Source organism: Callospermophilus lateralis, chromosome 8 (assembly GCF_048772815.1).
Source record: "Callospermophilus lateralis isolate mCalLat2 chromosome 8, mCalLat2.hap1, whole genome shotgun sequence".
Classification (NCBI taxonomy): Eukaryota; Metazoa; Chordata; class Mammalia; order Rodentia; family Sciuridae; genus Callospermophilus; species Callospermophilus lateralis.
Genome location: NC_135312.1, coordinates 54,152,741 through 54,164,965, shown reverse-complemented (window position 1 = coordinate 54,164,965; position 12,225 = coordinate 54,152,741). Strand labels below are relative to the sequence as shown.

Here is a 12,225-nt window from a genome sequence, read left to right as displayed (position 1 = left end):
AAATGTGTTTCACTAACTAAAGCCTTTTGTATTTCTGCCCACACAGCCTCTTCTACATAGAACTCTAATTTTCCTTCTTTTCCTTGGTTTTGTCCTATCTATCCTTAAGACTTAAATTAGCTTTCACTTTTTCCAATAGTTTTTTCTGCCTCAGCCTAGATGAGATGAATGAGTCACTGGTTAGAGATTCTCCTTTATGTTCCCCTATTTTTCATTTTATGTCTTCCTCTAGCACAGCACTCAAACTATCTTTTTTAATTGTATGTGCATTTATCTATTTTTTATAGTAAACTTTAAGTAACATGGGGACCTAGACTGTGTCTGTTTTTCCCCTCTGTATTCTGAACACCTTAGCAGAATGCATGATGAAGAGGTGATTCTCAATAAAGGTTTATTTTAAAAACAGAATGATAAATACTACATATATATTTGCCTGATAGCAGCTATGAATTATTAATTGGCCATTGAAAAGAAAGAGAAAACTTTATTGTTAACTGATAGATATGTGAAACATCTGGGGGCTCCAGGGAGGATAATAGTTGGAAATATCACATAATTTCAATCCCTATTTAGACTAAAACACCAAAGTCCATATAAAATTCTGTCTAATAAATACTATGTAATAACATAGTATTTATTAAACAGAATTCCAAAATCCTATTACCAAAGAACTTATGATAAGGATGTACATATTGGCCAGATCAATGGGTCAAAAGAATGGCCATTACAGAAAAAGTTATGCACGCTACCCTGAGCTATCTTGATGCTTTCTCTATTTCAACTAAAACAGGTCTTAGTTAGGTGTACTAAAGACGAGCACAAAAGGACAACATAATACTAAGAAGGATGAAATAAGAATTTCAGATAGTAGAACACAAAGATAACTATATATAATCACCAGAATAAATAAAAGTTTGGGGATGAAGTAATCATAGACATAATTACTCTGTACCCCTTGATACCACTGCCTCCAAAGTCTTCCTTCCTTTCAACAATGCTGAGACATCTTGCCATTCTTAAGAAGGGATGATCATGATGACCTGAATGTCCCGCCTGGTCCACCTCTACCTCTACCTGCCTCTCCAGGCTCAACTCTCCTCTCCCATTCAGCCACACAGTGGCTCATTCTCGTCAGCATGCCTCCTCCTGTAAGGCCTGCACACACACGATGATAAATCACTTTGCTTTCCTGGCCAAGTGATATGAGATTTTGATTTAGAAGGATGGCTCTGTTGGCTTACAGAGGGTGTATCAGAAGTGGTCAAGATTGGAGGCAAAGGGCAGACCTGGGAATACTGCCATAATCAGTACTGAGATGAAGTAGTTTAAACTGCAGTTACAGCACTGGGGAAAGACCATGGGCCGAAAGGAGAGATTTTAAGGAGACTGAGTCCAAAGAGGGAAAAGCAGTAACTTCATTGACCAAATTTTGATGCAAACTTGTCAAGGCTTATCATGTTTAATACAGTATCCTACATACATCAGACTCTGGAGACATATTTGTTGGAAAGAATGGTAAAAGCTATACTTCAAAGTCCCTGGTGCCCTGAACTATTGCCATGAAGACCTACCTCAGAAGCCAAATGCTTGTGAGAGAAGTTGTTCCTGCAAAACAATTTATATATGTATAAAAATAAGCTATTCCAAAAACATCCTGGTTAGCTAAAAGGACCTGAATGGCTAGATTTGAATGAAATGAAAATAACATTGAAATCCTAGCCCAGTTTTTGCAAAAGAACATTGCAAGAAATATAGATAATAGCTTTTTTCAAAAATAACACATGAAACTTCTTTATGTTCTTTACCTCTCCTCATTGCCACTAACTTTTTCAGATTCTCATAACTTCTCTCCAGGATTATACAGCAGCCTCTTTCCATCCACTTCTCCCATACATCTTACTGCTGTCAGTGGGAGAGTCCAAAAAGCTGTTCTGACGCTATCCACCCCAGGGTGAGGTTGAGCAGGGAGGTCAGCAGTGAGGTGTAGACCCAGCCTCGCTTACCATGCTGAGGCTCCTGTATCTAGGACCATATGGGGTACCCGTGAGGAGCCTAAAACTCTGCATTCCCTAACTGTGCCTTGCACATTCTGCACCAGTTCCCTTCTAAAAGCCATGCTTCAAACTGCCCTCCCATCCTCCTCAGCCTGGGTTTAAATCCATTTCCCCACTTCAAGTCCAACTTGAACTCCCCTCTTCGTCTTCCATACCACCCAAGAGCCTTCAGCACTCAACACTGTTCTCACCATGAAGCCCCCACTTTACTCTTCATCCTGACAACCCACTTTCCCCACAGATTAATCTTAAAAAACTAAATCATTATGTGGCATTCCCCTGCCCCCAAACCTCTCTGGCTTCCTGTTTCCCTTTGCATAAAAATTAAACACCATTACATCCTCTGTTAAGATTCTATATGGTTGTTCTTCCTAGGACTATTTTGTAGCCCTCTCTCCCCTGGGAACTTCTGGCAATGTCTGGAGACATTTTTAGTTGTCACAACTTGGGGAAGAAGGTGCAACTGGCATCCCCTGGCTAGAGGCCAAAGATGCTGCTAAAAAGCCAACAACATGGAGGACAGCTACCACCAATGAGGAATTAGTCAAATTGACAACAATGCTGAAGTTATGAAACTTTGTTATTTGTGACTTGACCCCACCTCTGACCTCATCTTGAACCATGAGTCCTTCTAGCCTGTTATTTGTTCCTCAATATGTCATGCTTCTCCCACCCTGGGCCTTTGCAGTAGCTCTTTGCATGGAAAACTAATATTTAATAAACATTTATTGAAAACCTATTCTGTGCTAGGCCTATGTTAGATAAAACAATAAATAAGACAGGATACCTGGTTATACAGGGAATGCTTATTATTAGGTTGAAGTCAGACATGAAGATAAATGATTCAGTATATGTGTAAGATACAGGGCATAAAGGAAGGCATGATCAATTCTAATCTTGGTAGCAGACATAGTTGCTACACAAGGGAGGTCCATAAAATTTCTTCAAGTCACAAACAAAATGCAGAACTGTTTTCACCCTCAACACTTAACACAAGTGTTCAGTACATAGCAAGCACTCAATAAATGCTCAAAAGGTTAAGTACGTACTTTAAAGACTAAAAGCATCCATCCTTATCTTTGTGAATATAAACCCAAAGGACGTTTTATTTTCTGAAACTAGAGATTATTTTAAGTACAAGGATAAAAAGTAAAATTTTATTTCCCTTTGAAATTGTATATGCTCTGCTAATACAGAGCAAAATTTAGGAATTCATCCACAGAAATAAAAATCTGCAAGAGAAGACGATTAGGCTAGCAGGCTAAAGTGTCCATCTGGTACAAAGATGATAACAACGGAGAGGTCAGGAGCGGTACACATGCATGCAGAGACGGAGAATAAACATTCATGCCTGGAGCACACCATGATCCAGATAACACGCTGGTTTATGGAGATACTAAGAGCCATGACATAGAACCTCCCACGAAGGGGGACACAATCAGATGAGAGGACTCAGACTTTGTGTGAAAATTATAATGTACTCTAAGTAGATATTCCCACAGATTTGGGGAAAAAAAAAACAACAAAAAGTGCAGAGGCTGAAGAGTTTAATTATGCCTACAGTGAACTCACAAATGCTCTCTACAATGATGCCATTCCTATAGGGTTTTAAACTAGATAGGCACTCAGTTTTGAGACCTGGGGACCAGTGTGCGCGTTTTTCAGTTATCACCCATCTCAAACAGTGTAACAACTTTGAGAACCATGTGACCAAAAGTAATAAAAATCTTCAGTTACATCTATGTGTTGAGTCTACCATATGAAATTATGATGGGCCACTAAAGAGCTAAAAAAGAAGAACAAATTTTAGTCACTACCTTGAAAACAAAAATGAGGATAATTTAACAGAGTAAATATTATAAAAGGGATCCTGTGACCAGTGCCACAGGATTATATAAATACAACAGGAAAAAAAATAAGCAAGAGCAATATAAATTACACTAAGGGTAAAGAAAGGCTCCACTGAGAGGTGTTATGTTTGGAGGATCTTAAGGATGAAGCTTTTGATAAGTAGCAATCAATGAAAGGTGGAGAAAAGAGATTTTCAGTCATAATACCTAGCAGAAGAAACTGTCATATTTGAGGAGAAACTAACAGGTCTTATGATCAGCCCCCTAGTTAGTATCTGGAGAAAATCACTTTAAATTTAGGTTGGAGTCATGTCATAGTGCTTTAAATCCCAGGCTAGGGTAAATGGCATTCTTCAAGGAGCAAAGTTTTGCAGGGTCAAGGTGCAAAGGTTTAAAATGTGCATACAAAAACAGCACTTTTAAAAAATTAATGCTTGATCACATCAATGTTTATAGCAGCACAATTCACAATAACCAAACCATGGAACCAACCTAGATGCCCTTCTACAGATGAATGGATAAAGAAACTCTGGTATATATATACAACGGACTATGACTCAGCACTAAAAGAGAATAAAAGTATAGCATTTTCAGGTAAGTGGATGGAGTTGGAGAATATCATGCTAAGCCAAATAAGCCAATCCCCAAAATATTTTCTCTGATAAGTGGACACGAATCCATAATGGGGTGGGGGACGGTGCATGGGACAAGTGGAGGAACTTTGGATTGGGCAAAGGGGAGGGAGAAAAGGGATATGGGGGTAGGAAAGATGGTGGAATAAGACGTGCATCATTACCCTAGATACATGTATGAAGACACAAATGGTGTGACTCTACTTTGTGTATAATAAGAGAAATGAAAATGTGCTCCATTTGTGTAAGCACTCTACTGTCATGTATAACTGATTACAACAAATAAAAAATATATATTTTAAAATTAAAAATTTAATGCTTGGAATAAAGCAAGGGAGTCTGGTAATAACTCATGACTTAACTATTAAAAAATCAAACCATGAAATAAGAGAACTGGATCCAATGTTATGAAAGTAGGAATGGAGAAAAAAAATAAAGACAGAGCAAGGTAGGGAAAAAAAAAATCACACATTCCAATGAAAGGCTTTGCCATAAAAGAAATCAGAGAAAATTACCTATTATCTACAACTATACAATATCTAATTTTAGATACCTAAATGATTTATCCCTCCAAAACCCAAACTACGATACTCTAGAAATAATTTTCCTTGCGAAAAGTGTCTCTGGCTTTGTAGTCTGAACCTGACTCTGCTCCGACCTCTGCAGTAACTCAGTGATCGACCTTGGGGAAGTCGTGACCTTGCTGAACCTTGGTATTGCGCACTATGCAGGGATAATGCAGGGCATAACTAACCAAATGATGGCCAGGAAAAAAAAAAAAATAGCCAAGCACCTTGGCGTTCCTACATCAATACAGAGCTGTTCAGCAGAGTGGAAAGGTGGATCCCATCCCAAGCAGAGCAGACAGCCAGAGCCACTTGACACAGAGCCAAAGCAAATGCCACCCAAAAACACACTGCTTTTAATATCACAATGCCTCCATCTCTCTCACTGTTTCAGGTTTCTCTTTTGCATCAATTTCATAGCAGTTAGAATCTCTGATTTTCATATTCCACAGCTCCCATTTCCTAACAAATTGTGAACAAAACAATTTCCTGAGCGAAAAGCCTTTGATTCCTCATGAAATGTCCACTGGTATCATCAGATTTGTGACAAAAGACGGGCACTTATTCTATAGCTATCTCTATGCAAAAGAATGGTTTCAAATAACCAATCTCAAGAGGGATGAAAAGTTATTTTTATACACTCAACTCTTACTTTTAGAGGCAAATGCTAATACAACTCAATTGTTTAATGTTTTCTCTGAAGAAGAGAATAGTTTTAAAGGTACATAACATATCTAACCAAATGAAGATTAAAATTAAGAATTGATTTCTAATTTTGTTTTTGGAATGAAAATGTATTGGTCAATATCCATTTTTTGCCTTTGGTGAACTAAATCAACACCAAAATCCTTCGCAATAGAGAACATTTTAAAATGTTCAAAAAAGTCACAGAAAAATAACCTTTAAAACCCTGGCTTGCCAGGCATGGTGGCATTTGCTTCCAGCGGTTTAGGAAGCCGAAGCAGGAGGGTCACAAGTTTGAAGCCAGCTTCAGCACCTAGTGACTCCCTAAGAAACTTAGCAAGACCCTGTCTCAAAAATAAAAATAAAAATTTAAAAAGGACTAGGGATGTGGTTCAGCAGTTTAATATCCCTGGGTTCAATCCCTGGTACCAAAAATAAAAACCATGGTTTATCTACAGGGAAGAGAACAATTTAGAGACAATGACAAAAGACAAACCAAAAAACAGCATCAGGAAAGACAAAATCCATAGGGTCATTAAGCCCCAGAGCTTCAACAGCCCCAAGAGACTGTGTCAATCCTTGGGGATTTAAGGCCTGAGTCAGAATGACTGTCTGAACTCTAATGACAGAAACCAATCCTAGGGTTATAGGGAAAAGGATAGAGATGAAGACACCACCCAAAATAAAATTGGGATTCTCTAAAAAACAGCCTATCACTTGGCCAATTAGGGGGGAGGGGAATGCAGAGAAAATCAGTGTAGATACATGCCTCTCTCAGCCATGCCATGGGGTATAATGCCAAAAGAAAAGAAAAAAAAATCTTTAGGGACAATCCATTAATCTGTACTTACATTTGGGGCTGTCATTCATACTACATCAGTGACCTAGGAAACCCCAAGCCAAAAATGTAGTTTAAAATGGACCTGGTCTTAGTGTATGTGTGTATGTCTCTCTCTCTCTCTCTCTCTCTCTGTCTCTCTCTCTCTCTCTCTCTCTCTCTCTCTCTCTCTCACACACACACACACACACACACACACACACACTGTTATAGGTAGATACATTGATGATGGATATATAATATCAATTTTATATCTCATCAAGCTTCTATATCCAATGACGATTTACAGGAAATACAGAAGACTGAAGGAGGAAACAGTCACCAAGATCTAGACTATAACAAAATTTTTCAGTACAAATGTGGCAGATTTTACTTTCCAAAAATGGCTGAGGAATACCTCCTCTCTCATATGCTTTCCTACAATGTGAACTTGCCATTCCCCCATCTTGAGGTGGATTCTTTCCCTGCCTCCCGGAATGGAGGCTGCCCCTGGGACTATTTGACCAGTTGACTATGGCAAAGTAAAGCAGCAAATCTGTGCCAGGTGCAGGTGTAAACATTAAAACTGCCTAGTTTCTTCCCCTTCTTAACCCTTGGAAGTCAGTTGCCATGTAACACAAGTGCAAATAACCCAGGTCTGCAGTGAGAGAAGCTCTGCATACATGGAAAGGCCCTGCAGGGTGGGATGCCATGTCGTGGGAGTGGCTGGGAGGAACACACACACATATCACATATATATATGTGTATAAATATATATACAGACAGAGGCAGACAGCTAAGAAACATCAAGGTGTTAGACTAGGAGTCCTGAGTGAGTGGCGGAGCCATCTTGTACAGTCAGCCAGTCAAGCTTTCAGATGACACCAGTTCATGCTGCCACCTCGACTACGATGCAGACTTTGAGCAAGAGCCATCCTACAGGGCTCAGTCCACTCAAAGAAACACAAGAGAAGACAACACATTGGCTTTTTGTTCTTTTAAGGCAGAGAACAAACTGTCAGGTGGCTTGTTATACAGCAAGATAAAGAGAATAACAACCAACTTGCTTTGCTCTCAACAAATAAATTCCATGGGAAAATGAACAAACAGAAACCAAACAGACATAGGGAAAAACCTATAGATTAAAGTTTTTAAAGGATTTTAAATGGAGGTAAAACTTTATCTGGATCCTGACTTAAATAAATTATATATTGAAAGCTTATTATATAATTATGATGCTTTTAAAAATTTAATATTGGCCACATATTTGATGATATTAAGGAATTTTGTTAATTTTTTAGCTGATGATGGTATAGTGGTCATGTTTTTAAAAAGAGATCTGTAGAAATACATATTCCTTAAAACTTCTGGATACTATGGCATGCTGTCTAGACTTACTTCAAAGTATTTTAAAGACTGTTGAGAAGATGGAGCCTCAGATGATACAATATTGGCCACAAGTAGATAATTATTGATGTGGAGTGATAAGTATTTTTGGTTATTTTACCATTCTACTTTTTTATGTATGTTTGAAATTTTTCATAATAACAAATTTGTTTATTTGTTATTAAATAACAACAAATAACAAAAAAAAGGTTGGTAGGACTTGAATATGCCTTTCAAAAGCAAATAAAATCTTCTCTGGAAGCCACAAATTGAACATTTGCTTGTTTAATGGACTTTGAAAACATAGGCATAGGAATATTAGCCACAACTTAAAACAACAAAAAACAACTACACACAATACATGAGGAAGAAAGGGACCAGGAACAAGGATCAGCCAAAAAAACAAAGTTTACAATCAAACCTGCAAAAATAGTCCATTTAATAAATACATAAGATAAATAAAAGAGTATACAGAGGAATAATAAGAAAGTCTGGAACTATCAATATTGGCCAGAAAGACATAGAAAAGAACAAAAGAGAAATTCTAAAAATAAGAAAGTACAATTCTTAAAAAACAAAAAAAAACATAAAACCAGAATGACATGGAAAAGAGCAAAAGAGAATGCTTAAAGTTTAAAAATTAAAAAAGTATAATTCTTGAAAGAAAAGACTAAATGGACTTGTTTAGTAGTAGAATGGAATCAAAAACAACAACAAAGGAATTAGTTAAAAGAAAGACCTGAAAAAAACACCTAAAATATAGAGAGAACCAAGAATGGGAAATATTTATAAAACAGATTAACAGACATGGAGAACAAGATGGAAATATGTAATTCATCTTTAATGTAGAATTCTAGAAGGATGTATTAGAATTTGAATGGGTCAAAGATATACAAAATTCTATAAATGATAAAAGATGCTAATCTTTGGATTCAATAAACTAAATAAATCCAACATATAATAAAACCTATGCCTATACAAATAGTAGTGAAACTCTAAAACAAAGTTTTCACAGATTCAAAGTAATCATAGATTGCCAAAAAGAAAAGACAGATTATTTATAAAGCAATGAAAATTATAGCAACATACCACTTTTATGGAAGTCAAAAATAACGAAAAATAGCTTTTAAGTAGTGAAATATCTCAACATAAAATCACTTATCCAGAGCTACCTTTCCAAATGAGGGTGAAACAAAAACATCTTAGTCAAACAAAAATGAGTGAATTTAGTACCTCACGATACTAAATTGGGGAAAAGTTTTTAAGTCCTGGTAGGTAAATACTGTATATAGGAGATAGTTCAGTCTAAAGGAGACTAGTCCAAAAAAGAAAAATAGAAATGCAAGAAGATCTTCATAAAGAAAAGATACCATCTTCTGTTATTTTCCCCCATAACAGCTGAATTGTTAAGGTACAGAAGAATTTCATGGCCCTTAATAACCTTGTAATTTAAAAACAATTTTTGAAACTCACTGGGTGATAAAATGTCAAAAAGTAATTTACTGATTTTTCTAAAAAATCATTTTCCTAAAGAACAACAAACACAGGCATAAAATCCTGAGCAACAGAAAACAAGACGGTAAGACAAAAGAATTGCCCTCATCCTGTTTACTAATTGCCCCTAGAATGAATACCTTTGCTTAGAATAATATGAGGTAGAGAGCCAGGCACTGTAACAAGGCATTCAGTGAACATATGAATTATGTCCCGACTGCCAGTTGTGGGCAAGGCATAATAAATACATAAGCAGCTAAACAACAAGCTTAGAATTAAAATTATCTCAAGGCAGGACAGTATTTGCTTATGGCAAAGGGTAGAAGGAGAGTCATTTTAATCTAAGTTTCCAAACGAATTCTCAACCTTTTCTTTGATCATAACTGAACACCAGTATTTTCCTTTTGTACCATGATTCCCTGAAGATGTTTCTTTTTTTTAGTGGAAGTCTACTATTCTAACTTCCTATATCAGGTAGTGTATATGTTACTTATTTTCATGATTCCACAAACTATCTCTCTTCTCTTAAAGCCCAAGTTCTGCTTCCTTCTAACATTCCATATCACTAAATGTGCTTATGTCCAGGACAGGTACATCAGTACATACCTGCCTTATGACTTCAGTATCTATTCCAGGATCTTCCTCTTGACCACTCTCCGTGCTGTCCAATGATATCAACACTGATGCAAATGAGACTTTCAACACCCTGGACTCCCAACACCCCAATGTCCTCTCCAGTGTGCTTTAGGAGCTAGCTGCACACTTTGGATCAGCTCATCGCTCTCAGATTTCTCTCTCCCCAAACTTTCAAAATCTAGACTTCTCTCCTCTTTGCCCCAAGCTCTTAGTTTTCTTCTTCTCCTAGTCTTCTTATTATGGGATTAACTCCTTTTCACTGTGATCTAAGTTCTAACTGGAAAGTTTATCATAACACTCCTCATCTTTCTTATTTCTCCACCCAGTGGGTTTCCATAGTCAAATAATTCTTTTTCATTTTTTGTATTTCTCCTTCTACTACATCTTCTCTGTTGAATTCAATTCATTATAATTTCCTCTCCTGATTCTGGGTGACTGATTTTAATGCATTTTTATGCTTCCCTTATTTGGTAGTTATGAAAAAAGTTAATGAATTAATATATAACATAAAGTGATTAGAACATGGCCTGACTCATAATAGTCATCCACCAAATTAGAGCTCTTATTAGAGTTATTATTCATATCTCACTTCCCCAAATGGCATTTTTGAAATCTTTCATGGCCTAAAGAAATCATGAGATGGATATTATAAGAACATTTTAGGCAGTTCTCATGAAAGATATCCTAGACAACTAATGCATTTTCTTTTCTTAGACTCATGACAAAGTTAGTAACTAATTTTAAAAAAAGCTAGAATGTACAAAATAAAGCATATTTCTCCATACTTGATGGTCAGTAACATTCTGAGACAAATGTGGGAAGACAAAAAATATAAATGTTTACCAAAAGCTTATAAACATGAACTACCTGAATAATCTTTAAGAATAAAACTTTGAAGATTCCCAACACAAAGAAATGATAAATGTTTAAAGAGATGGAAATGATAATTACTCTGATTTGATCACTCAGCAGGATATATACATACCAAATTACCACACTGAAACCAATAACTATGTACAATTGTGTGTGTGTGTGTGTGTGTGTGTGTGTGTGTGTTTGTGTGCTCCTAGAGATTCCTAGGGTTATATGTATAACAGAAAAGTACTGTACCACTGAGCTACATTCCCAACACCTAAAAATTTTTTTAATGAAAAAAAAAAAAAGAATAATTTTGAGTTGGTTTAACAGAGTAATACAGAGCAGGTTCTCAGTAGATGTTCACTAAATCTTTAAATGACACCATCTTCACTACAGGCAGTTATCACATTAAAACTTGAAGTAGGATGACTCTGGCTAAGGACTGTCATCGTTGTCACTCTTTGGTAGTGACTAAAACATAATTTGAAACACTACTTTCTGATTTAAATGATTCTCCCTAAAGAGTTATATTGAGGACCTATGTCAATTCAAGGGGTTCTATGACTGTAAAGTCTTAAGGAACATTGGCTATGGTTTAACTCCCAAGAAAGCTCTCTTGATTTTTGAATCAATAAGTGTTATCAAGCACCACAAAAACTGTAGGAGGCAGATAACCATTATTATGGGCACTTACCTTGAGTTTATGCTCTTTTCTATTTACAATCACAGCTGTGATCTGTTGGTCCATGAAAATCAGAATGGTGACCAACAAAGCAGGGATGGCAGCAGCAAGGTAAACCCACCAAGGGTTCCCTCCAAACGGTGGGACAAACCATCCTCGGTTTGGACTTGTTGGCTAAAAGTAGAAAGAGAATATTTTTCAAAACAATATCAAGTTACTACATACTGCTTAGTGGAAAAAAAAAATCAGTGGAGGATATATATACAAACCAGGCTGGATAAAGGAAATTTTTTTACCAAAAGTCTTTCTAAAGAATTTTATTTTAAAGGTTTTGTTTAAAGGCAGCAAAGAAAGAATATGGGTTGTTGGGAAAGCAGGGGATACCATTGTATGGACTTGGGGTGATTTCAGATAAGGACTCAAGATAGAAAAAGTGATTTAAATTTTATAGGAATCCAGGAGACAACCCCAAATATAATATTCAGTAAAAAGGTAGAATCATCATGAGTTTTGTTCTTGGGTTTTAGCAATTATAATGAAGAACTTATAGAATCATCATGAGTTTT

At 36.5% G+C, this 12,225-nt stretch overlaps 1 protein-coding gene across 3 annotated transcripts in view; it reads right to left on the bottom strand.

Moving 5' to 3' along the window:
* The window catches only part of Slc4a4 (solute carrier family 4 member 4), a 327,804-nt gene that overhangs the window by 27,776 nt on the left and 287,803 nt on the right, over nucleotides 1-12,225 (bottom strand). For all 3 annotated transcript variants that reach the window (XM_076865382.2, XM_076865383.2, XM_076865381.2), the window contains exon 18: nucleotides 11,672-11,833. In XM_076865382.2, the coding sequence (XP_076721497.1) occupies nucleotides 11,672-11,833 (162 nt within the window). The remainder of the gene's footprint in view (nucleotides 1-11,671; nucleotides 11,834-12,225) is intronic.